The sequence below is a fragment of the Aptenodytes patagonicus genome, chromosome 15 (genome assembly GCF_965638725.1).
Source record: "Aptenodytes patagonicus chromosome 15, bAptPat1.pri.cur, whole genome shotgun sequence".
Taxonomy (NCBI): domain Eukaryota; kingdom Metazoa; phylum Chordata; class Aves; order Sphenisciformes; family Spheniscidae; genus Aptenodytes; species Aptenodytes patagonicus.
In genome coordinates this window covers 5,440,028-5,465,869 of record NC_134963.1, presented here as the reverse complement: position 1 = coordinate 5,465,869, position 25,842 = coordinate 5,440,028, and the positions used below count along the sequence as shown (strand labels likewise).

General features: G+C 45.4%; 2 protein-coding genes across 2 annotated transcripts; both read right to left on the bottom strand.

Moving 5' to 3' along the window:
* Positions 1–684: 684 nt before the first annotated feature.
* Positions 685–18,413, bottom strand: DHX37 (DEAH-box helicase 37). The gene is made up of 27 exons (XM_076352817.1): positions 18,302–18,413; positions 17,405–17,574; positions 16,177–16,289; positions 15,050–15,377; positions 14,181–14,329; positions 13,283–13,375; positions 12,697–12,793; positions 12,199–12,312; positions 11,358–11,459; positions 10,736–10,850; positions 10,305–10,400; positions 9,607–9,683; positions 8,721–8,859; positions 8,384–8,460; positions 7,562–7,794; positions 7,054–7,165; positions 6,370–6,476; positions 5,790–5,978; positions 5,545–5,669; positions 5,141–5,257; positions 4,845–5,017; positions 4,329–4,443; positions 3,753–3,890; positions 3,318–3,412; positions 2,796–2,869; positions 1,747–1,844; positions 685–1,084 (listed from the first exon to the last, which is right to left on the bottom strand). The coding sequence occupies exons 1-27, from the start codon at positions 18,411–18,413 to the stop codon at positions 1,002–1,004; spliced, it is 3,441 nt and encodes a 1,146-aa protein (XP_076208932.1). The 3' UTR covers positions 685–1,001.
* A 341-nt stretch (positions 18,414–18,754) lies between these two features.
* BRI3BP (BRI3 binding protein) lies at positions 18,755–25,267 on the bottom strand. The gene is made up of 3 exons (XM_076352537.1): positions 25,079–25,267; positions 24,061–24,163; positions 18,755–23,394 (listed from the first exon to the last, which is right to left on the bottom strand). Exons 1-3 carry the CDS (start codon positions 25,265–25,267, stop codon positions 22,976–22,978), a joined length of 711 nt encoding a protein of 236 aa, XP_076208652.1. The 3' UTR covers positions 18,755–22,975.
* Positions 25,268–25,842: the final 575 nt, after the last annotated feature.

The following is a 25,842-nucleotide window of genomic DNA, read 5'->3' as shown; positions in this document are numbered from 1 at the left end:
AAAAAAACCTATTGCAAGCAAGATCAATGGATACTCTGAACTCATGGCAAACTCCTAGAGAAGCAGGAAAAGCAGTATTAGGGCTGTACTGGGTCTGGCTGGGCTGGAGTTAATTTCTTTATAGCAGCCCACATGCTGCTGTGTTTTGGATTTGTGACTAAAACAGTGTTGATAACGCACCGGTATTTTGGCTGTCACGGAGCAGTACTTGCACAGCATCAAGGCTTTCTCTTTTCCCACCCTCTGCTTCCCCCGTGAGTAGGTCAGGGGTGGACAAGAGGCTGGGAGGGGACACAACCAGGACAGCTGACCTGAGCTGGCCGAAGGGATAGTCCGTGCCGTACAATGTCATGCTCGGATACCAGCTGGTCATCGTGTGGGAGGTGGGGAACGATCGCCCTTGCATCATTTGGATTTTTTCCTTCTTCTTCGTCTTCTTCCCTGCACTAATTAAACTATCTTTATCTCAACCCACGAGTTTTCTCACTTTTGCGCTTCCCGTCCTGCGGAGGGATAGGGAGTGAGCGAGCAGCTGTGCGCTGCTGAGCTGCTGGCCAGGGTCAACCCACCACCAGGACCAAAGGTTCAGTCTGCGTTTGGATCTGCAGTCACGCATGAGGAAGGGTCCACAAACGTCTGAAATTCTGCTTATTGCAGCATCCCACATAGAAAACACCTCTCCCGTCCAAACCAAAGAACTATACATATTTATTATAGTCCATACGACTAATATAGTCCAAAGAGAAACTTAAAAAAACAATCTGTAAAATACAATGGATAAAATTATCCAAACATTAATATTACAAAATACCAGCGCAACAGCTGGCAGGGCTTCTGAGAACACAGAGGGCTTCCCAGAAAACCAGAGTAACACCCAGTTTGCTTACAGAAAGGTATCGCTAACAGTTAGCAAGTCCATCTCTGTCATCAGATTTCCAAGGAAATCCAAGCTCCCGAAACACCTTGGAGAAAAGGAGTCCCCCAAGAACTAGTCAGGCACTTCACAGTGCTACCGGTGGCCACTTCTTGGCTAGATCATCATGCATAGCTTCAGGGATCCACTGACAATAGGCTGCGAGCAAATCTGGAATGAAAGAGAGGAGCGATTAGACGGCTGTGGGAATCGGGGACTGGAGTGGTTTTGCTGGTAAGAGAAGGTCCTGTGGCATCACCCTGCTCGCAGGCAGGCTGGGGAATGAAGAAGGCACCTCTCCTGCTGAGAGCAAGAACCAGCTTTCCGTCACTGGGACAGTGTTCAAGCTTGGACACCTGCATGCAGATACAGAAGTATCAGAAGTACGGGTGGAAGCCATCACCGCAATCCCGTTTGGAGGAATTTTAATTTTTTTTTTTTTTTTAATCTTTGCTGCTGCTTCCATAAAAGAACCCCCATAGTCTGGTACCCTAATACTGAACAAAATCCATTTTACCTGGCAAAGAATTTTCCTGTATCCACTGACAGTACCATCACAGTCTAGTTTTTCAAAAGCCCAAACCAAACATTTTAACTGTGGTTAGAACTAAAGAAAAAAAAAATATATCTTAAAATACAAAGAAATGTTGCTTTCTAAAGTACAGGAAACTCCAGTTCTTCACAAGAACCAAACACAGAGCATTACTGTTTCTGCTAAGAAAATATCAAGTGAACCCGTCCATTTTTTGTTATAATTCAAAATGCCAACTGTGCTTGGGGTACAACAAAGTCTGCGCTGATATGACTAATAATTAAGCAAGCAGGACACTTACATTTAGGATTTTTCTTCCATGCAGCCAGTAAAGCATTGCGATTATCACAATTTTCCGCAACTAGAGCCTGCAGGAGGGATTCTGTCCTGGGCTGAAGTCTAAATCGGTCCAAAATAAAATGGTGCAATAAAACAATGTTCATTAGCACAGTTTAGCAAGGTGTTACAGCATTCAGCTTACCTTTCTGAATTCATACTATTTTTAAAAGGCTAAATATAGATGTAGAAATACATGACCTCTGGCTACAGAGACATGGCGCTGGCTCAAGAAAGTTCACTAGAAGTAGTTTGTTCCCCCCCCCCCCAACTTTTTGTTGTTAAAAGAAGTAGCAGGTTGCTCTCGCTGCTGACAGCACGAAGTTGCTACGCAGCTGCACAGCACACAGTACAGCAAAAAGGAATCCACAGGTCCCAGGCTGAACTGTGAACTGACTAAAAAAGGAAACACTTTGTAACTGTGGAACCCTCAGATAAAAGTGACTGATGTCACAGATGGTTAACAAAGTCTTTCAAAATCCTCACGTCTATCAACCCCATGAAAACTCACAGAAAACTCAGAGAAAGGTTATTTTGGTAAACAAGAGAGGACATCGGGAGGATAGCAAGGGAAGCAATAGCTGACAGTCCTTTTGAGGGTCACAGCTCTTTAAATGTAATCAAAACCACAAGAAAAACATGGTCTGTTGGAAATATGTTTTTGAAAAGAAATAAAGACGGTGGAATAGGCCAAACTGCCAAGAAAAGCAAGGAAAGTAATAGTGCTCACCTGACACTTTCTTACATGTGTGAGCCATTTATCTGTATGAAGCAGCCCGCAGAGGTCAGTGTGACCAGCGGGTTGCTGTGTGCTTCCGTACTGCCCGCACAATAGCCCCATTCTCTTGGGACGCAATTTTCCTTGGTAAGAAAACTCATTTTCCTCTCCCTGCAGCTACAGCCTAGGTCACGATCTAAAACACCCTTCCCCGCATCAAAATTTTTTTTTTACATTTTTTTAAAGGAAGTTAAAAGTGTTCGGTGGAGACAACAAACTGAAGTTTAACAACTTACTTGGACCATGTCTTCAGCATTATGAGAGGACTGGACAGCAGACACCGGCTGTAAGAACTCAGCTTCTCAATGACCTGGAAGATTTGTTATAACAAGTATATAATGAATGAGGTAAATTAATCGTTCTGTGGAGACAATCATCAATGAACTTGGACTGCTATAGATTTCCGTCCCATATCCTCTATTACCATCTCTCTCCCAGCCATGTCTCGTCCTGACCGGCTTGCTAGATGACTTGTGTCTCAGAATGGACAAAGACATGAGCTATAGCTTTTCTCCCTTGCAAAAACCGGACTTAAATTTGGGAGTGTCTTTCACCCAAATGCTGATTTTCATGCCATTTTGTATTTTAAAGATTTCTTCCCCACCCCACCAACCGCAGCAAACTCTTCCAGCCACCAGCAAGTTATGAGGAATGGGCACACACACAAAGAAAGAAGCCACGAGGCTCATCTCCTCCAGAAACTGGGCTAAAAACTTACTGCTAATGTCAAGGAAGTAACGCAGCTGACACACCCTCACCTTTCCTTCAAGCAGGAACCTGGCAAAGTATTTGTAGCGATCAATACCTTCTGGGTAATCAACTTCCACAGCAGGGAGCTGCCAGCTAACTCGATCTGGAAAGGAAGATCACACCGAGTCTCCTAAATGCTCGAAGAGGAGGGTAAATTTTCAAGGGAGATGTGACAACACAGGTGCTAACAGAAATGGAGAGGATACTGCCACCACCCAGCCAGCCTTGCTCCTTAACAGGCATAAAATGGCCACACCAATGGGAAGATGCTGATATTTAAATGCTACGAACCCCACGGAGCTACCGCTGCTAAGCTCTATTAACAGCCCAAGCTGAGCTTCACCTTTTGGGTCTGCTGACAGTCTTGTTAAAAGCAGCGCTGCAGTAACTGTAGAGCAGCTCTTGGGACAAAACTACCGAGTGACACTTTTCAAGACACTTACAAAAGACACTTGGCCTGTGACATCGAATTCGGCCTGTTTCGGGGCAGTAAGATGGAGGAGGATTTTCCAGAGGCTTCCCGAAGTGGCAGTACGGCGGCAACAGGGCAGGAATCCACTCGGGTTCGACTGCGGACACACCTTAGGAAGGGAAAACACACACCGGAATGCAGGCTTGCTGCCAGGAGCTGCGCTCGCTAGCAGTCCCATGAGTAAAGCACATGGTCGGGATCTCACCTCCACAGATTTACTTGTATCTCATTTTTCAAGTCAACTGTACAGAATTACATTCTTCTGTTTGGAGACCAGCAATAGGTTAAGTATTGCTGAGAGGGCTAGCGCAGAGCAGCTATTTCGGAAGCTGAGCTTTGCTCCAGCCCATTCTGCTAGAGGAAGACTAAACCAGGCCAATTTTTCCCCGTGGTCCAGATCTAGAAAGTATAAGGATCCAAACCTCACGAGGCACGACCACTCTGTAAGGAGAGCACTCGCTCACCGCAGCAAGGGAAACATTCTGCTAAGGCATTTCTGAATTCCCCACCATACCTGCAGAACAAGTAGGGACCGCAGCAGTCTCACCTTTCATATACAGTTTTGTGGTCTCAACAATTTCTTGATACACCACAAACTCTGGGAGTTGTTTGAAGAGGACTGAGCTTGGATGGATGAACACTGGGTCGTCCAGAAGAGCAGTCTTTAAGAAAGCACAGAGGATGGAAGCAGAGTAAGACGAGTTACTGGCAATCCAATTTCTTGATTGCACCTAATTGCAGTCTCTCTCAGATGTACATTTATATGGTTTCCTTAAGTGACGGAGGTTTTTAATAACCCTGTAACTTTCTGCTTCACCTTCTCTGGAGACATCAAGCACTTTGCAAGATAGACTAATGCTACTTCTTAGCTCTCTTAAAACAATTCCTACATGAGGATTGGGAAATTGCAACACTGGAAACTTAAATTCTATGGAGAGAAGCTGTAAAAAGCCAGCACACGCAGCCCCAACGCTGTATCCAGCCAGAAGCCCAGGCTTTGCACAGGAGTGTCTTCCTGCCACACAGGGAAGAGGAGTTTGGTCAAATCAAGCCGTTTACTTACCTTGTAGGCATTTTTCCACTTGTCATCCAGAAGCTCTTCTGCCTGAACCCTTCGGGCAACGTGATCCCCCAGCCCTGCCAGCACAATCTGTCTCAAGTAAGTTGCTTGAGTTTCTGTTGGGGGCTTCATCTTTGGATCAACATAGAGGCCAGCATCAGTGCAGACTGAGTTCACTGCAGGGAAAAAAAGGTGAGTTAAGATTCAATAGAAAAAAAAGGTTGCAACAAACAGCCCAGTTGACTTGTCACCCCCCCAAAAGAGAATAAACATGGCAATTCCTCTCAAAACCCTCTCACCTGCTGTTGTCAGCTGTCCCCTCAAGCGCCTGATTTCCAGCATGGCTTTGTATCGGAGCCCATTTTCTTCACAGAATTTACGGGTACACCCGGCATATTCACAGGCCCCCACTGCTCCTGGAAGTGAACAGTCAGGTGGAGAAAACAACTCGGCTGATCAGTTCTCCTAATTAAGCCAACTGTGGGACAGTACTGTCATGGTCGACACATGCATGTCACAGCTCCCGCTCATCGTTAGCCTGGGACACTGGCAGGCTGCCCCGATAACAGCCCAGAAAATACACTGCGGGACTTAGTCCAACAGCACAAGGATGCCTTTGGTTGTATAAAGGTGAGAGCTCAGGGTGACGGGGAGGAGAACAGAATGGAAGTTAACAGTACAGGGAAATCGCTGTCTGCAATACCTAACATCACCATGAGGTCTCCTAGCTTTTGCATCGGCCCCTGCCCAGCCCAGATCCTTTGCATCTGTAAAAGCCTTGCTTTCTTTCCCCTCAGTTTCGCCGTCTCTTCCTCACTTACTGCTGGCCTAAAAGAAACATAAAACAGCATAAATGGGTATTGTGCAGAGGGGCCTCAATGTAAGAGAGGCATCAGCTGTGACGAGGTGATGCATCCTGTAAATAGGATGTCAGGCTCACTCACTCACCTGTCAAACTCTTCAAAAAGCTCCCGGACGGTCATGGCAGACACTATGGTAATGGTGTATGGCAGGCAGTCGTGCTGCCTGCTTAATGCCAACATCTTCGCATAGCGGGGGGCTACGGGAAAAGTGGCCATTATTCTGCCCAGGGGACTAATAGGGCAACTCAGCTTTGCTGCCAGCTGCTGCTTCAGCCTGGGGGAGGAAGAAAAAAGTCATGTAATGACGTAACTTCTGCATTAGAACAAGTTTGTGTTTCCGGTTTTGGCAGCCCAATTAATTTGGTGTGTTTTCTCAGATTTCCTTATGTGCTGGTCCCAAAGGCTGGGGGAAAGATTCCTCTTCCTCGTGCGGTTCCCACCTGCCCTGCATGGCACACTCCTAGCATAGCCTTTCCCTGCCCAAACACAGGGCCAGTAAAACAAACACAGGTGAAGCAGAGACTGCTAAAATGATGCCAGTCTCTGTACAAAAGCACACCCTCAGATGCGAGGGCTGAGATGGAAAAGCAGGCGGGAGGACAGCAGCGTCCACCGCCTCGATAACTGCTGCCGAGAGGAAATTTGTGGGGGACCACAGACATTACCTTCCCGTCATAGGGGGTTCCTTCAAGGCACCCAGGGCTATCAGCAACTCCTCAGCTGCTGCAAGTGCTTCTGTTGGAGGTGGTGTTGGGAACGGGAAGTTGATTACCTACGGCACCAAGAGAAAATGCCTCTCAGTACATCGACACGGCTCCCACTTAAAAACAGAGTCTGAACGCAGTAAGAAGTCCTGGAACGGAGTGAAATCCTCCCCTCTGGTTACATATACCACAGAAAAACATTTAGGATGTTTGCCAGGAGCGAGAGGAAAGGACATATAATGGGAGGAAACGCTTAGAACAAAAACATTAGGAAACAGGATTACCAGCGTCACCCTTAGCTGCCACTGACTCCAGCCACCGCCTAGAGCAGGCTGCTTTAAGCTCTAAGTATTGTGCTTTCTGCAAGTGCTCAGGTATCTCCAAAACACAACCCCTGTCTGGACAGGGTTTTTTTCCACTACTAAGAATATAAGAAAGCTCTTATTACCTGAACAAACATGTCTGTTAAGGCCTGGTGGAATTCATAGCAGCTTCTGCAATTTGCAGAACCAAAACCAAGTCCCAGGATCCTGATTTCTAACACAAGGCACAGCAATGACGATAAAAGACATTTGTGTTTGTTTCTGGCTCCTAGGGGCAACCACTTTAATGAGCGTTGTAGTACAAAGCCGATTTACACCTCACCTTTTCTATATTTAATGCCTTCATTTGCAGAATCAAGTCTTCTACCGGTCGCTTTGTTATTTCTGGAGCAGAAAATTTCTCAAAGTCCATGAAGACTGCTGAAGAGTATAACCTAGTGGACCAGAAGTGCTGCTTAGAGACTTAAAAGAAATCTTAACTCAAAAGATATGCATGAAAAATTGGCACAGGATTTAAAAAAAGGCAGTTGTGGGTACTATTTACACAACCATGTAATTATTTACATGGTTGGGGCATACCGCCTTATTCACAAAACGTTGACTTGACTTGGAGTGGAATCCCTGCTAATCGAGCCACCAAAATAAGGGTTTTCAGCAAGAGAAAGACCCCCGAGAAGCCAAACTGTCAAACCAACATCACCAGTGACAGTTCACGTTTGGCTTCACCTCTCCTATTTTAATGAAGGGCAGACGAGGGAAGCTGTCAAATTCACACTGACACTCGTTGGGCTTTTTGTTTCTCCTAGCCCTCTCCACGGCAGGTAGCTAACCTGTAACAGTGCCCTGGTTCCGTCCGGCCAGCCCGACCTGCCCGCTGGTTAGCTGAAGCTTGAGATATCCAGGTGACTCTGAAAGATGAAACCCCGGTAATTTTGTCGTAGAAACGTTTCTTGACCTTTCCACAGTCAACCACGTATTTGATGCCCGGGATGGTAAGCGATGTTTCAGCCACATTGGTGGCTACAACACACAGTCTCGTGCCAGGAGGAGGAGCCCTGAATACCTACAAGAAACAGATGGGCACGTGAAATGCATTGCCAACAACAGAAAAAAGACAGGCAGTCAACTTGGATGGGTTGCAAAGGGATGACAACGCATATGGCATTGCAGGTGAAACCCAAGAGTGAGACCAAAGACTTAACTCTTTGACTCCAGCTCTGGAGCTCTCTATCCAGCTCAGTTAATCCCTCAGAAACATCCACAGGGGCTCCAGGCGGAGCAGACACCAGTGTCGAGTCGTATCTAGACATACTGCTGCCACCTCCGAAGCCCAAGAGGGACGCAAGAATTTGTAACAACTGCTTCTTGGCAGTGGGATCCTGACGTGCCTCGTGGCCATGACTAAATTTGACACACTGCAGGACTGTTGCTTTTCACCTCTCCCAACTTGCTGAACTGGCACATTAGGGAGATCCCAGCCCAAGCAAGGCCTGCTCCGATCCCATCCCAACTTGCCCATTGGGCCATTCAAACCTGCCCACTGATGGATAGTCCAAGATGGAAATTTTAACTCACAAAGCACATGTGACTTTAGACAATGATGACACGTATCTGTAAGGATTATTTACTCATTGTGACAATAAATCCTTTACCTTTGCTTGTTTCTCTGGTGCTAGTAAAGAATAGAGCGGGAGCACATAGAGTGGAAGGGACGAATCAGATTTCTCATCTGTGAAGAAACAAAACAATATTCTTAAATACACGGTAAGGCAACTTCCAGGCTTAGCCCCAACAATGTCTTCAGAAACACCACTTCATTTAAAACCAGCAAAGTATTTGGGACAAAGCTGAAGCCAGAAAATCTTAATAGCTTTTCCACGATGCAGGTCTGATGCGCTACCACACCAGTTTAGCAAAGGACAACTAGCTTATGTCACACGCTTCACAGGTGACAGGAGATACGGAATTTTTATTTCCTAAGTGCCAAACCTTCTTCTGAGTCTCCATCTCCTAAATCAAGGTCGATATCAGACCCTGCAATATCATCATCAGTTTCAGCATCTCTGTCTTCATCTCCTTCATCCACTGGCACAACAGAGTAATTGTCCAGATCAATTTTGGGGAGTGCCTGAGAAAAACAGGAAAGACAACCACAGAGCATTAAGGGAGGACCCAAACAGCACTTTTTATTGCTTTGAAAGCAAAGCTGAGCACTTACTCCAAACATTTGTTGACCTGAAGGTGACAGATGGATTGAGAGATTTCAGTTGTATTTCAAGGCTGAGGTTCAGCATTTGGTAACTGTGAGAGTCGGGGGGGATAACCTAAGTATTTTAAACATTATTTTGTGACAAGCCAAGCTTCTTCACTTGGAGGATAGTGGTAAAAGGTAAAATTTCTTTAATTCAGGCCCCTTCAGCTACCAGGATCCAATGTCAGCAGACAGCATATAAATAACATCAAGATCTCCTGCTAACAAAGCGCATGTAGGATTTGGGCGGAAGCGAAACGCTACCCTTTTGTCACAGATGCATCTGTCCCACTTGGGGTAATAAACGGTGAGATGAGGAGCAGCCCCGGAGCCAGCGAGTCTGGAACTCCTTCCATTAAAGTTTTAATGGTCAGTACTCGGCCAAAATCAATCTCCTGCCCATAATATCCAGGGACACATTTTAGCACTCTGCTGTTCATAATGCGGCAGTTACCAGTGTAGGTAGTATTACTGGATTTCCTGAAGTGGACATACGTAGGCTACAAAGCTTCATGCAAATCTAAAACAGCCCGGTGAGAAACACAGCTACACAGGAGTACTGTTTTGCAGGGAGGTACCTGCTCCTTCCTGTCTCTTGGAGGAATTCTAGCCATCACACATTACCATAACTTTCTTCCGCTTCCTCGATTTCCTAAATTTTCTGATTTCTTCCACTGATTCTTCTTTGTCATCATCTCCTCCTACAAAAACAGCCAGTGGAATTACTGTTAGCAGAGCACACTTTCCTCTCGGAAAAGGTAGTGGGGAGAGTCTGGTCCAACTCCCATCTTTTTGGGGATTCAAAAAGTGTCACAGTACGAAAGAAGCAAATAGTCACGTTGAAGGCAGAGGGGACAGGGATGACACACAAGTGTAATGTTACAATTCCATTTAGGAACCATACAGAGGATCGACAGCAGCACACACAGCAACTGTATGCCTTGAGGTTTAGGAGACGATTAGCTGAGCTCTATTAGAATTTGACTTTCTAAAGTCATCTTGGGAAATTCCACGATCCTGAAAATAAACAGTCTCCAACGAGCAGCAGCATTTCCACTTTAATTCACAACCAACAGAATAAGTGAAGAAATGCAGTGGATTCTGGGGAACTGGAAGGCATCATGCACATAAACCTTTTCCCCAAACTCACAAACAGCACAAACTTAACAATCAGTCATCAAAATCATCCACAATGAGCCCTTTCCCCAACCCTTGTTTTTTGTTTTTTTTTAAATAAAAGCTCTTATTTTTAGGTGCAAAGCAAGCTCACTTCTCAGTGGGATAAATTCAAAGTTTAGCAGTCCTTTATTCCATAGCATTACCTGCAGTATTGGTTTTTTGGAACGGAAAGGCTTTCCTTAGCCGCCTACAGAGAGAGTGAACTTCTGCCTGGCCTGTTAAAAACACCAAAATCCCACCTGCAAGAGAAGATATCACTCTCAACCTCAGCATAGGTATTTCACCTTGGAAAGCTTCAGATGTCGTGAAAAGACAGGTTGAATATACTGTGAAGTAACAAGGAGGAACAGGGCGTTTGACTGCATCTGTCTTCTACTACTCCCTGAAGAAGCATGCTAATGCTACAATTTAACTGAAGGGTAATTTTCACAAGAAAAACCTTCTAAGGAAAAGCACACAATACATCACTGCGGTCCCATGTTTAACTTACAAAATAAAAACAACAAAACAACCCAGAAAACTTTAGACATGTTAAGTGTAAAAGAATTTGAGAGGTTCTTGGCAGTGACCTTACCCGAGGGCAACATTCGATGGATTTTGCAGACCTTCCTGAAGCACTCCCCACTGTAGTCATCCAGGGGGGTTTTCTTGTTAAAATGAACGGTTACAGGGAATTGCCTTGCATCTACCTGGAGAGGAAATACAGAACAGGGTTTGTTTGCTGTCGTAACTCCAGCACAATCATTGCAGCTTTCACGGGAGGACTAGAAAAGCTCACCCTGTATTTCTGTTCAGCTCTTGTTTTTGGTAACCTACGAAACACTGGACCCACAGAAGTTATCAGTGTTGTCTATCCTGAACACCACAAAACCAAGCTAGAAACCAAAACTTTTCTCTCTTTCAGATCATCAGCTCGGATTGAGGCTTTCTACTTCTCCCAAACTGTAACTTCCCATCTTTCAGAATAATCAGATTCTGCCAGGGCAGTTTCCTGATAAAAGTGGAAAGAAAAATACCAAGTCCTAAAAGAAAAAACAGTCTAAACAAAATAACTATTTTAAAATTGATATCTGAAAGATTTCAGCACCAACTGGGAAGATTAGAGTGCCCCTATTTTTTAATTCATTTTATAAAGGAAGCCCTCCCTGTATTTTAGCCGTTACATCTGATGCAGATCCCAGTGAGGAGAACGATACCTGAATAACAGGAGGCGTAACAGAAAACAGCCTATTGTTATCGGTGAAATCTTCAACGCGAAGGGTGGCCGACATGACGATCAGCTTCAGCGGCAGCCCTTTCTGCAGGGACACAAACATGTTATTCTGTGCCTAAAAGCATATGGCAGTTAAGCTACACACAAACCCGGAGCTATTAGCAGGACTGGATACAAGTCTCTGCACCAAAGCTCTCAAAATCTAAGACAACAGAAGCACCGTGTCAAGTGACAGAAGATACACACCGCTTCAAACGCAACGCGTCTTAAAATACACAGAAATCCACGCTGGCGATCCCGATGCCGGCAGTGACCTGCCTCTAAACCACTGCATTCTCTCTCCAGCTCTCTGACATCCGTAATTAAAACGGAAACAGATGCCAAGCACTGCCCTGCAGCCCACCAGCCCCCAGCATCAGTCAAGACCAAACACTTCGGGATGTCAGCCCCAAAACGTCTCCTCCTAAGCACTGCTGTTGGCGGCTTATTGCAGTGCAACAGTAAGCACCTTGCTTTCTTAGCATCTGCTAATTTTAATTGTTTACATGTGTCTCGTGGCACTGTAAGTCTAAAATTAGTTGGATATTGACTGAAAAATTATCTGTTGGTACCGATATGTACTATTTTACCCCCTTTTTTAAGGCTCTGTGCTTCTTCGATCATACAGAAAGACAAACACATTATCTGAGCGTTATTCCATGGTTTCCGTCAGATTTCCATCGACTTCCACATCAGAGAGTCCCTCCTCACACAGAGCCTCTTCATGTCTAACATCCCCCTCCCCAGCACACCTGCAGCTAGTACAGAAATGCCGCTTCTCTTACCTTTTCACGAAGAGGCACGATGCGAGACAAGAGGCCTATCAAGATATCTGTGTACATACTCCTTTCGTGGGCTTCATCAATAATAATGACTTTGTACTTGGAAAGCAGAAAGTCCTGAGAAGAGAGATCGATTTCACCACGTGAAACCTCACCCAAGGCCATCTTTAAGTCAAGACTACCTACGGCTACACAAACACTGACCCTGCCATCCTCATGGCTGTAGTCTCTCCCACATATCTGAGCAGAGTTTAACGCATTTACCTTACATGAAGCAGCCTAGCTCCCGAGACTCTCTTCCTCACTCTCATTTTACACAGCAAGATAACCTAACGTTTAGGGACTTGGGCAGGAATGTAAAGGGTTGAGACGAAATACGTCTCCAGTGCTGTAAGGGATTTGCTTTGAAAGGTTGGCAACAAATCCACACAAAGCAACTGGCCTCTCTTCCTAGCTATATGAAATACTTTCCTTTTTATAACACTGAGGACAGCAACCTACCTTCTGAATTTCTTTCAGCAGCACACCATCCGTCATGAACTTGATTTGTGTTTCATCTGTAACATTGCCTTCATATCGGATCTGATATGAAACCACTCTGTGAGGAAATACCAGGACAGCCACAAGAAAAAGCATTGGGAGAAACAAAAATTTCACGTTCAGACCAGGAGGCAGCCTTCAGCCTAACTAAATGAAGACTTGATGCCAAGACAAGACAAAAAGCACACCATCGGCTCCCCAGAGCCTAGCACACACAAAATGCTAGAAGCTGGGATATACAGCAATGTCACTTTGAATTATTTCACTGTTATGGGACGCTTTGTCATATGGAGACAAACTAGGACCGCTTCCCACCCACCATCTCCACAAAGCTCTCTCTAAAAAGTAACTTACAACCATTAGCAGCAACAAATCTGCATATTTTTTTTTTTATAGACAACCCACAGAGGAGTTTATAGGTAACTTTCCCACAGTTCTTCGCCAAAGACTGAACAAGCAACATGCAAGTCTCGATTTCAGTCTATCGCATACACAGAGCATCTCAGCGTTATCTTCCTAGCAAGGTCTCAGCTTTTTTTCTCCTCACCTGTGTGACAAGTTCATTTCCTTAGCGACCCGCTGGGACATGGACACTGCAGCCACACGCCGAGGCTCGGTGATCCCAATAGTACCGTTTGAACTAAAAGGGTGAAGGAAAGAGAAGGAGGGGTTGTTTGGCTGCTTGTTTTAAAGAGAGAAAGACTTGACAACAACAGGATTTCTGCACAATGGTTCCGAATTAAGCAGCATCACTCACCCAGTATCACTTTTAGTTATAGTTAGAAGAAAAAGACAGAAAGGAAGCTTTGAGATTACCCTTCTACTGCACGGGTATTGATCTGAAGATGCATGTATCGCAGGAATTTTTTTCTCCAAACCTTGTCTCCGCAATTCCAGCTCACTGAACTCCAGTCCCCCTGGACACGCCTCCCGCAACAGGGTCCATTTCAGAAGAAACTCAGGCTGGGGCAGCAGCAGCACAGAAGCTGGATGCACCTTGATGCAGCTCGCAAGAAGCATCTTATGAGGTGCCCAAGCTTATAAATGTTACCAACAGCGCCAGACGAGCCACAGCTATTTTCAAAGATGTTCTTAAGAAATATGCACATTTTCTTGCAAAGGCAGAAACAAACCTCTGCTTACAGAGGTTAAACTATGCGAGATGGGCAGGCAATAAAGCCCCTCTGTGAAAAACAAGCCGGTGACTTTGAAGAAAACTTTTACCTTAGAGGTTTCAAAAGATTGCTTATGTGGAAAGACTTTTGCAAGTCAGCCTTATTCCCTTCAGATTTTTTCAAAGCCTGTTCAACATGGGCACTACCACTGCACAGAGAAGACCAGGCTCAGTTCAGCCGTATCAGAAGAAGCAAAACAAAATCAGAAGCAACTGAGCTCAGCATGAGTTCTTCTAATTACACATGCTGCAAATAAAAGACGACTCATACCTGGCATAGCCAGCTTCGTAAAGAAACTGAGGTACTTGTGTGGTTTTACCGCTTCCCGTCTCTCCACATATGATGACAATGGGATTCTCACTAATGGCTTCCATGATTACTTGCTCTTCGGCAAGGATTGGAAGCTTTAGTCTTGCTTCCTAAATAATATAAAAACACGTATTTTAGTTGCACTGTTTTGTCTCTCGCTCCCTTTTTGTTTTCCCCAGGATTGAAAACCGTTACCTTCCTCAGATTCTAAAACCCACAAAAAGGAATTCTGCAAGCTTTGTGGCTTGAAAGGCTCTAAACCGGCTAACGTCACACCAGCACGCCCAAGAACTAGTCATCAGAACAGCTTCCCAGAAAGCAGCTGGCAAGCCCTGCACTTTCATTTGTGAAACTTCAGAGTCCCTCGAGTTTATTAATATAGCACTTCAAGCAAAAACTCATTTCACAACTCTGTCTCGTCTGCTCAGACGCACACAGAGCTTTTCCCATTTCTACAGAACGCCCGACCTACAGCAAATGGCATGAAACTACCCTGCCTAAGATACAGCATAATGGAGAGCTACAAGTGACTTCACAAGATTTTCCAACGAAGAACGATAAAGGACTGCTAATAGTCTGTATTTAAAACTAGAGACAAATGCTTACATCCTAAAACAAAACTAGTTTTCCTTCTGCTAGATTAGACAGGCTTAAAGCTCAGAAAGGTACACGTACAACTTGCCAGACCAAGGACCCCAAGAGCACACTGCTGCACGCAGTATTAGCTAGAGACACAAGATAATGCTACAGTGTCTGCAGTGACCTAATCTGATGGAAGACACCATCATCTCCAACCCTTAATAAGCACTCTGCTGTTCACAGAGCCTCACCTGAATCTCAGGAGACCTGTCCACTGGAATGAAAACCGCAGGCTTGCAAGACGGTTTGTTGGAGGCTGTCTGGCAAACCGGCGCGCTAGGACCAGCCGGCTGCTGGTCAGCCACTGCCGCCTTCACGCCTTCCTCTGGCTTTTCAGCGGTGTTCAAGTCACTGGCTGAAGACTTTTCAATTTCTTGTTTCTGCTCTTCCTTCTCCTCCTCAGAGCTACTGGGTTCTTCCTCAGGTTCCGATTCTGAATTCGAGCTGTGTCTTCTCTTGTTTGCACCGCTGATGCTCCTGATCTTTTCAGGTACAGCAGTCCCTGGCTCCTGTATCATCCTAGAACAAAACATCAACATGTGAACTACGTTTTGGTCAACGTTCTCCAGGATCTCAAGTCAGACACATCTTCCACACAAACCAGAAAAGTCATAGAATCATAGAATTCTAATTCATAAAACCAGAAAAGTCACGTCATCAAAAGCCACTGCCTGAGCCTGAACCCAGGTTTTACTCAAATAGGGAAAACTTCTACACCTTGGGTGTAGTGCAGCGCCAGAAGAGGTTACCCAGGGAGGTTGACCCAGTTCTCCAAGGATCTCCATTCCTGGAGGCTTTCACAACTCTGCCAGGTAAAGCCTCGGCTGACCCTATTGCTGGATTCGTATCTAAGCACGCTCTACTCTGATATTTATTCATTTCTTTAGAAGACATCTTTGTAGTTTAATTTATTTCAGCTTCTGCTAAATGCAGCTCTTGATAAATCCAGTAACTAAGGACTGCATCAGTCGATGTTTTCCAATACAACAAAAAAGTAAATGTTTATCCACCAATTATGTAGTTTAGCATAATTTATAAGAGTACGCAGATATAATCGTCACCCACCTCATCCCTTACGACAGGGATGACCAAGTTATTTTCACTAACATCCTCTCAAGAGGATGTCAGTTAAACAAGAAAATAACTACCATATTATCAGATAAAAACAGAAAATTATTTAAAATAATCCATTCTGAAGAACCTGTACACAGTAAGAAGAAAAAAAAAAAAATAAATCAAGCACAAAAAAGCTACGAAGGTTGCCAAGTTTTCAACCACCGCGATAAACCAGAACGGTTCTTTCCAAAGAACGCTTTACCTTTTAGTCTGATACATGCGCTCCCCAATACCCAGTTTGGAAGTAGTGTACAGAAGTTTCATTTCTGCCTCAGAAGCTTGGACCTCATTCAGCTTGCTCAGCAACTCAGCTCGCTATTTGGGAAAAACAACCAAAATCAGTGCTTATTTTCACCAGGAAATAATTTCATTTCAAGATTTGCACTTGGGTTTTAAAGGGCGTGCTCTGGCAAGTCTCGCTGCGAAGTTGTAAAGACGTTCCTTCTGCCACACGGTCAGTCCTCCCCAATGAGGATTTCAGCCCTGCGCTAGAGCAAAAATAGAAGAAATGTGGACTTGACCCTTCATCGCTGCAATGAAAAGCTCAGCTGCACCCTTCAAACAACAGCGAAGAAAATGGATTTGAACTAAAATGCTGGAGTGAGGACTGGAGCAATGGAAGCCTCCCTTCAACTCCCTCACGTGGGACACAGCGCTGGCAGGTCAGACAGCAGCAGTTTTAAACTACCTCCAAAAACAGAGTTCGTTTGTCAAAACCATTATTCAGACACTAAAATGAACATGAATTTTGGCCTGGAAAGCTTTTACAAAGCCAGAAAAGCTGTATTTGCATACAGAAAATATGCAAGAGCTGGAAATAAATATTTCAGAAGCACCAGCAGCAGCAGAGTTAGGGGTGCATCGAGCTTGGCATTTTGCAGCAGGACGAAGCTTCTGATACAATCTGTGAGAATGCTTTTAAAATATAATGTCATTTACTCTGCCAGGGATGTACTTCACAACATGCACCTATTCGGTCAGGGTCAAAGACAGAACGGGAACCAGGACGCAGAAACGAGGCGTTCCTGCAACGCCTGATCCATTGAGGGCAGGGAATGCTCTTCCCCGCTAGACTTACGCTCAAGAGTGCGTGGGTGGTGGCATGCTTTTGCCAAAACACCCAGCAAAGGGATGGCTAACGCTGTCGCAACACAAACTCTTAAACTTCAGCGTCTGCACGTCCTTGAGACGCCCCGGACAGTTCACAGCCCGACAGCGCTCGCTGGCGCTGCAGAGCCGTCGCCCCACCTCTGGTTTTTCACACCAGCAATGCAATCCCGTCACGTATCGGGGACTGCCAGAGTCACAGCGCAAGGGAAACCTCTGCAGACGCTTGCTCACATCAACCTGTTCCACATGCTGATACTAAGCTAGCTTTATCATTTTAACAGAAGTCACAAAGCTGGAGTTACCAGCAAGCAGCAACGTACCTGTTTTTTCTTCTCCTTCTGCTCTAAAACTTTCTGCAGGTTTTTCTTCTGTTTCTTGCTTAGGGGTTTCTTCTGTTGTTGCACAACACGGGCTACTTTTTTCTTCTTTGCTTTTTTTGCTGGCAGGACCAGGGCATTACTTCCACCAATTCCCTTCAGCGTTGCTTCATCTGAAAGCGTTTGTTTGATTATTCACCTGTGCCAGGCGGATTATTTTCAGCACACGGCTTAACAGCCTTATCGCAAACCATACTAGATTTAGCCGTTTTAGACAAACACAACCCCCCCCACCCCCCGCCAAAAAAAAATCCCACATCATCAGCAAGAGCAAAAGACCATGAACCCGGGCACTCGATATCCCTGTGCTTATTACAGCCGCGAGGGCAACCTTCCCCGACTTATGTAACAACGCCATGAAATTTTTGCTTTTTTTTTTATTTAATTCCCCCAGGGTCGGGGGGCAGCGGAGCAGGCCAGGACACAGCCTGCCTCGGGGGGGACCCCGCAGCCTCCTGCCTCTCCCAGACTAAAGTAGTTTTTAATACTAAAAATCCATTTCTCTAAAGTTTGAATAATAAAAATAGTATAATAAACGTCTTCTTTTAAAAGTAACATTTGAGAATGCAAATGTTAAACATCTTTTTAATAATTGCTTTAATAAAGCATTGCTTAACTGCAGCAATTGCTTTAACGGAGCTATTAACGCAAAGCCGGCAAGATACTTTTAAATAGCAATTTCAACGCTTCCAATGAAAGTACAAGAGGAACAGAGCGAAGACACGACAACAACTCTAATCGCAGCAACCCTACGGTCACTTTAGCAGCGTTAACCACCCAAGTTCGCCATAACGAACATAACGCCCAGGGAGAGGAGAACCGGGCCGGGGCCCGCCGCACCTCCCAGCTCCAGCGGCAGCGGCAGCTCCAGCGGCTGGGCGGCGGGCGGAGGCGGCGCGATGCCCTGCGGCAGCCGCGCCTTCCAGTTGTGCCTGCGGCGCGCCCGGCCCATGGCGGCGGCGGCGGCGGCGGGAGCGGCCCGGCCCCACGTGCAACTCCCGGCGGCCGCCACTTCCGGGCGGTCTCGCGAGAAGGGGGCGGGGCGGGGCGCGGCGGCGCGCGCAGGCGCGGGGCGGTGGCTCGGCCCTCGGGGTCGGAGCCCCGCGGCGGCGATCCGGGCCCCGCCGCTCCGGCCGCCGCCGCAGGCCCCGGGCCGAGCCGCCGGCCCGCTCCCGGGTGTTTCACAAGCGAGTCGGGTCCCTCAAAGCCCCGGCGTGGCAACAGGCCGGGCTCCAAAACGCCCCGCCCGGGGGGAGACGGAGACGTCCGACAAAGCGAAGTCTTGACTGCGAGTCACTGCTCAGTGCAAAGTTTCAGTAAACATTTATTTTAAGCTTTGTCACAACACCATAGTTGATTTGTGAAATCGGTCTACAAATATTTAACTACATAGTACATCGATTCGGTGGTCAGATAAGTAATAAATAAAGGCATGTATAGCTCTGTAAAAAATAAGTCTGATATATTTGTAACTACTTAACAATATTATCAGTAGAATCTAGTATTTCCCTATGGATCATATGTCAAAAGTATACATACATCATCTCTTCAGACCGAATTACTTTTTACATAAACACAATTGTACAAACTTAACCACTGTAACCTGGAAATCTGATGTACAAAACGGGATGTGAAATCACCAACACCGGTGCCGATAACGAGTGTCACCACGGCAAACAGAGCTCCTAATTAAAAGGAAAAGATCAATTTTTAAGTGTGCTGTCATCACAGTTCGATGGAATTATCCAAAAGTTTAAAATACATGCGGATACAATAAAACCTTTTATTTTCCAGCCCAGACAAAGAGAACTTACAGTCATTTACGTCATTAGCTGCCAAATACAGATCAGTACGTGAGGCAAATCACACTTAAAAACTTGTACACCATCGAAGAGCTACGATTGATACTGGTCTATTTTCCACACTAACTATGCAACAAGCCTTTAAAAGCAAATCACGGTTTGAAGGACGCGCTATTAAGTACAGCACTGAATTACACCAGATTTTATACATTGTACTCCGACACCCAGCACCGCTTTTAAAAGCGTTACGTTCCGAATACGACGGATCAGTTATCTATAGGCGAGGCGTGTACCTTCAAAGAAATTGCTACCGACGTTAGTCCTGCGAAGATGTGAACGTAGTGAAAATACCACAGTAGTTTCAAATGTTAGGTCTTAAAGTATGAAGTTGAAAACGCTTAAGACCCTACCGGAATTTCTGGTACTGGACAGTCTGAAGCCCGTGCCGAAGGGTTACGTCAGCCGGTTACGCAGGGCGACGTTCTTTCGAGGGGCTGCGGCAGGCGGGAAGGTCAATAACCAGGAGCCGTTCCGGAGGAGCAGCCTTCGGAGGAGAGGACAGACAGGGTGCGCTCCCACACCCCACCACGCCCCAGGCAACCCGTGCCCCTTCACGGGCAGCTCGCGGCGGGTCAGACGCCGAGGGAAGCGGACTCTTCGAGGAGTGCGTAGGCGCTGCCACCCGCCCTCGGTTAAGCTGCCTGGTGGTTAGAGCAGGGGGCTGGGAGCCGCGAGATCTGGGTTTCATTCCCGTTTCTGCCACCGACTCGGGCAAGTCTCTCAAATTCGGTGCCTCGGTTTACCCGCGGGTGAACAGGCGGTACCTGCCCATCTCTGCAAATTCGTGCGGGACGCCCCTACCAATGGCAATACAAAAGCAGTGCAACCACTGTCACTGGAACAAGTTCTAAAAAACAGAGCAAAAACCTCGATGGATGAACTAGATGACTTGGTACGGAAAATATTTGTAAAAGGTATTTACAAAAGTTGAAAGAGATTAAACACAATACCACGTTCATGTCCCAAAAGCGCTTCCACTACAGTGCATGTTTAAAAATACACAGCATTTTTAAAGTATATATATCGAAGATTAGATTGTGCTTTAAAAAAAATCATTAGTTCTGAACTTGACTAACGTGAAAACTGAGCGCTGGGAAAAAATACTGATTAAAAATATCCAATTTTATATATACCGCTTTTCACATAACATTTTGCTATACATGGGATGCAAGTAAATATAAAAATACTTTTTTTTTCCAAGCAGCAGGGTGATCAAAATTAAGAGTATTACTATCGGAGGGCTGATTTTACAAAACTAAGATAAATGATTAGAGAGAGACAGGGAGAAAACTATAATCCAAATTAACTTTTATATAGTATTTTTAAAGAAATCTTTATCATAGACAACTCTTAATATATAAATGATTCAGCATTTTGAACTTCAACATTAAATACGGATTACATAAAATACAATCTATGCAAAACTGACTCATGCACATAGTCCCACTGAAGTCAACGGAGCCGCGTACACGAGCGAGGTTTGCAGACTTTGGTCCTCAGGCCTCCAATTTAGCAGAACGCATGAAGACCCGACAAGCTTTGCTAATCAATTCCCAGTTTCCAGGCTGGTGTTTTAGCCCAGTCCTCTGTGCACAACAGTAGGGAACACCGAGTTTATAGGGAAGACTCCAATACTATGGAAAATGAGCCGTGAAAATGAATATACGGCAATTTACGTTTTCAGCTTTACAAAGCAGGCTATTTGTTGCCATAGTACTTATCTGTTCATGGGAAAGACTTTAAGTCATGAAAAGCAGTTACTTTGCAACTCAATGTGAATTTCTTGAAAAAATGGGGTGCGGGGGGATTTACAGATGACGTAAAAAAATAAAATGCATTACAACAGTGCCAACTGCATATGAACTTCAACCGTGTTGAACTTAAGTGATCACAGTTTGGAGTAAAGGCCATTAACATGGATTTTAAAATAATCCCTCACATAAACGTCACATACAGACCAAAAGAGGTTAGGCGAGTAACACACATTTGAAGAAGAGCGTTAAACTTCAGCATAAAGAGAAAAATAAATTCACCCCACAGTTACATTCAGTTAAGCGTCACATCCAACAAAAGCTCTACCCAAGGAAACAGGAAGCCGAAGACTGAGCGCCAAGCTGTGCTCAGCTGCCCCTGGCCAGTCCCGCCGGAGCCGGCACGCGCAGGTGAAGCAACGGCACACGGATCGTCCACTCGTATTTGTTTCCCTTCTTTTTTAGCCAGTCCCTACCACAGACCGATTTTTGTTCCCTTTTTTTCTTTACTTGTTCGTTTAGGTATTAGGGAACATGCAGCTCTTCAGCTGCAGTCCACCTTACCTCTCGTGGTATCGATACTGTGCTCACCACTATGGTTTCGATGCTTGCCCTCCCTCCCCCATTTATATCCTTGAATGCTATCGGTTACCAAGTTAAACCGCTTATCGGACTTTCTTCCCTGAGGTTACCTTTGTTTCGATGCATTTCAGCAAACCTTACAAAGCCAGTGATAGTCTACCAAGCTAGTTAATTCTAAGGTTACAAATACATAGAATCCTTCAAAATAAAATTGCTTCAAAGCTCCTACATCACTTTGAAATACGACTGTTTAATACACCCTTCTCGTAAGGTGACTCACCTTCCCCAAAACCCAATATAGTGAGGACACAGACTTCAAGCAAAAAGCTCCTATAAAACTATCACAATTTTAGAAAAAAATCCAGATCTTCCTGAAGATAATTTATTGCCGCTTATTGGTCCTGAGAAAGCTTTAAGCAACAATACATTTGCAAGTGTTTCAACTGCTGCCTTTTTTGAGAAAGTACGTGGGTCCTGAGATTAAAAATCATGTTTTATTCTATGCATTTATGCTTGGAAAATGCGTCACTGTGAAGATCAAATATGAATTACAATTTGCCACGCTACATCTCTTCCCTTTGTGTCAATTTATTAAAACAGATTTCCTTTCAAACACGAAATTAAAGTTCTCAAGATGAAATGCAATGAAATAACGCCACACGTGCACTTCTCAGTTCCTCATCTTGGACTGGCATTTAAGGACTTCAAATTTATGAAATCTTCCTTCTCCCTTATTCCCCACCTCCTATTAAAAGCTATGGTGTGAATTTTCTGGCCTGGATACCAGAAAATTCCTCATCTGATAATCTATGAAAGGCAACTTCAAGGCAATGAAATAAGCCAACAATAAAACAAAAACATTCGCAACTTTGAAAAAAAAATGCGGACCCACAGCAGTTACTTCTCAATGGAAGTGTTTGGTAGCGTGAGATTTTTTTTTTTTCTTTTTAACTTTTTAAGTGTCAAATTTGCATATGTTTAGCTCAATTTCAATATTTGAAAGACTACTCAATTCGCTTTTATAAAAACTTTACAAAAGATGTTTTTAAATGCTTGTAAAAGTAAGCGTTTATCTACTGAGAAAATTCTAGTGCTGGATAAAACTCTCTGAATATACAGCTGAAGTTTTTAAATGTTTTTTTTTCCCCTACAAGTATAATGGCTGAGTGTATAATCTAGATAAATTAGTCTTACACATGATGAAAAGTTATAACTTTGCGCACTTTTTACCATGTGATGTTTTGTTGCTTTGTAACTTCGAATGAGACAGTGCTTAGGAATTTTCTAGAGCTGGTGTACAGTGGTCTATAGGGGTTGGTTCATTGGTCGCTGCCTCTGTCCAGGTTTTCAATCACCCTGGAAAGACGTATGTTCAGAAGTCTGATCTGACTATCCAGGTGGTCCATCTTCTCCTCAAGGCTGCTGTTGCCGTTTCTTCTCCAGTAAAATCCAACTGGCCCCGTCATGAAGTAGACCGCTACGACAAAGCAGAGGGGCAGGACTGCGTGTTCTGGGTCACCTTCATACTTCTGGAGGATGTACACGCACGAGAGAGTGAAAAGGGCAACCCTCGCAATCCAGAAAAAGCGACCAAACAGCATGTGCAGGAGATAGAAGAAGAATCCAAGGAAAAGAGATAAAAACCAATAGGCAAGTAAAATGGCACCAATCAGCAGAAGAGCACGGGTCGGGTTGTTGGCAATTGCCGCTGGGCTGAAATAATGAGTCAAGTTGGAGGCTGAAAAACAAAGGAAAATTTACAGAGTATTAACGAGCGCATGCCAAAGTGGGAAGGGTAAAAGTGCAAGCACAGCTTCAAAGGGTCACGCAGTGGGGTCACGGCTGTGTCTTTTAAAGTAAGGGGTAAAGCTAGCTCATCCATTTCTGGATGGACCTTTTTCAAATCACTGGCTCGGCTCCAATGATGCGATTGAATTAATTCCTTTAAAGTAGAGGTGCTGAAGGTTCTTTAAAGACAAACTACTGCGGGGCCTAAGGTCGACGTTCATACTGAGGCTAAAGTTCCTGCTTTTAAAAGTTATATTCTAAAGGCTCTCAATTGCACCTTTCCTTCTTCTAGTCCTCCTTTATTTCCTCCTTTATTTCCCTGCACCGTTCCTGGCCACGTGCATCCATTTCATGATGATAGCAAGAAACCAACCATGACTTGTAATCCATTTTATAGATATCCTGTAGATACATATACAGAAACGGAATGGCTGGTTTTAGTCCTCTTGTTTGAAGGTACTAATAGCAAAATCAAAGCCACGTGAAGCGGACAGAGATACCACTGATGGATGTTTAATGCAGTGTGATAAAATGTAATTATTTTCCCACTCGGCCTATGCTTGTGAACATCGATACAGGCTGATATAGTTCAAGAGTTAACAGGCATCACACTTACCATCAATTCCAAGAACATCTAACAAATCAGTCCATATTCTCCAGAATGTGTCCATTAATATATCCACCCCATTCACAAACCTCTCTGTCAACCTTGAGAAAAACTGAGAAATAAAATTGAAAATTAAAAAAAAAAAAAAAAATCCTCAATTCCTTAAACACACTTTGAGATTTACTAGTCATGAGTAGAATTATAATTCATTAAACAAGAATTGCAGGCTATTTTGAAGTCCCCAAGGAAAAAAAATGTAACTCTGTAAATGTTTTTTAACCCTGCGAATCATAAATTTACTTATTACAATTGCCCTTCTTCGAGGTTTTTTGGCATGTAAACGTGTATGTTGACAGGATTTAAAAATGCACTTTATTAGCTTTACCATTGCTCTGAAGTTTAAAGAAAACACTGTTACTAGCAGTGGACATTGCTAAAGCAAACCAGAGAATTAGTTTTATCAAGCAACTGAGAGGTGTCCCCAGCATCACACCCAAATGTCTCAAATGCATTTACAGGTCAACTTAACAGTATTATTTCTTCCTGCTGGCTGAGAAGAGAAGGAACAGAGGAATGTACAGGTCCGTCTGCCTGCATGCCTTATTTCCTGCAAGTTCCTATGTGGCCCCGCAGACGCAGGATGCTCTGCTGATGCAGACAGACCGTATTTCAGTTGGAGGGCTCCTCACCGACAGCGGTCTGCCCTGGCCGCCTCCCCCACCTAAAATAATCTTTATTTAGAGATTTCTTTTATTAATATTTTTTGCAGTTTGCTCCACGTCAAGCCTCGCCTCCCGTTTTTCTTCCCAAAGCAACGCTCCAGGCGTTCCGCCGCCTCACCCGCGGCCGGGCTCGCAGAGAAGACGAGGCCGCCGCGGGTCCAGCGCCGAGCACCGCGCCGGGGTTGGGGGGGGGCTCTGCCTCACAGAACCGCCCGGTCACCCCCGGGAGCAACGGCGCGGGGAGAGGGCGCGAAGGGAAAGGAAACGAAGGGTTTGGGGGTGGGGGGAAACGGCCGGCGCCTCACCTTCTGCAGGGCCCGCACGTTGTCCTCGCCGAAGAGGCCGCTGACGCCCTGGTAGAGACCGCTGGCGGCGCGACGGAGGCTGTTTTGCTTCTCGGCGCCGCGGCTCCGCGCTGCCCAAGCGCCGGGTCCCGCCGTGCCGCCCAGCAGCAGGGCGAGGAGCAGCAGCGCCGGCAGCCGCCCCGCCGCCATGGCCGCCCGCGCTGCGCCCCGCGCCAGGCAGCGCCGCGATTGTAGCGCCGCCTAGAGGCCGCGCCGCGAATTCCGCCGCCGTCCTGGGGAGGGGGTGCGCGGGGGGGGGGGGGCGGTGCACTCTGCGAGTGCACCGCCCCCCCCCCCCCGCGCACCCCCTCCCCAAAAGCAATAGCTTTATTGAAATCACAAAATAATAATTTAGGTTGAAATGGGGCAGCCGAAGGTCTTCCTGTGCAGCCCACGCGAGACAAAAAAGGTCTACTCAAGTCTATTGCTGTGTCCAGCCAGGTCCTGGACACCTCCAAGGACAGAGATGCCGCAGCCTCTCCGAGCAGCCTTCCCCCCGGGAGTTAGCTTGTCCCGGTCTATAACCAGTCCCAATATTTAACCTCTTCCAGTATTTGACCTGTCACAGTAGTTAGCCTGTTCCAGGCTAAATTTCATATTTAATAATCCACCTGGCAACATTTTTTTCCCTACTATCTAATCAGGGTTTCCCATGTCGCAATGGAGGGCCGTTGACTCTCCTGCTGTCAGCGTGCACCTTCGAGAAGGTTCTGGCTCTGTTTTCC

What these genes read in the sequence shown, in the direction of transcription:
- DHX37 (XM_076352817.1), bottom strand. Translation starts at nt 18,413, where the DNA reads ATGGGCCGGGCGCGCCGCAGGCACAACTGGAAGGCGCGGCTGCCGCAG. An exon ending in TCACAGGCCAAGTGTCTTTT is followed by an intron (nt 3,413 to 3,752) that starts GTAAGTGTCTTG and finishes CTTCCTTTCCAG; the next exon opens with ATCGAGTTAGCTGGCAGCTC. An exon ending in ATGCTGAAGACATGGTCCAA is followed by an intron (nt 1,845 to 2,795) that starts GTAAGTTGTTAA and finishes GGACCGATTTAG; the next exon opens with ACTTCAGCCCAGGACAGAAT.
- BRI3BP (XM_076352537.1), bottom strand. Translation starts at nt 25,267, where the DNA reads ATGGCGGCGGGGCGGCTGCCGGCGCTGCTGCTCCTCGCCCTGCTGCTG. An exon ending in ACGTGCGGGCCCTGCAGAAG is followed by an intron (nt 24,164 to 25,078) that starts GTGAGGCGCCGG and finishes TTTATTTCTCAG; the next exon opens with TTTTTCTCAAGGTTGACAGA. An exon ending in AGATGTTCTTGGAATTGATG is followed by an intron (nt 23,395 to 24,060) that starts GTAAGTGTGATG and finishes TTTGTTTTTCAG; the next exon opens with CCTCCAACTTGACTCATTAT.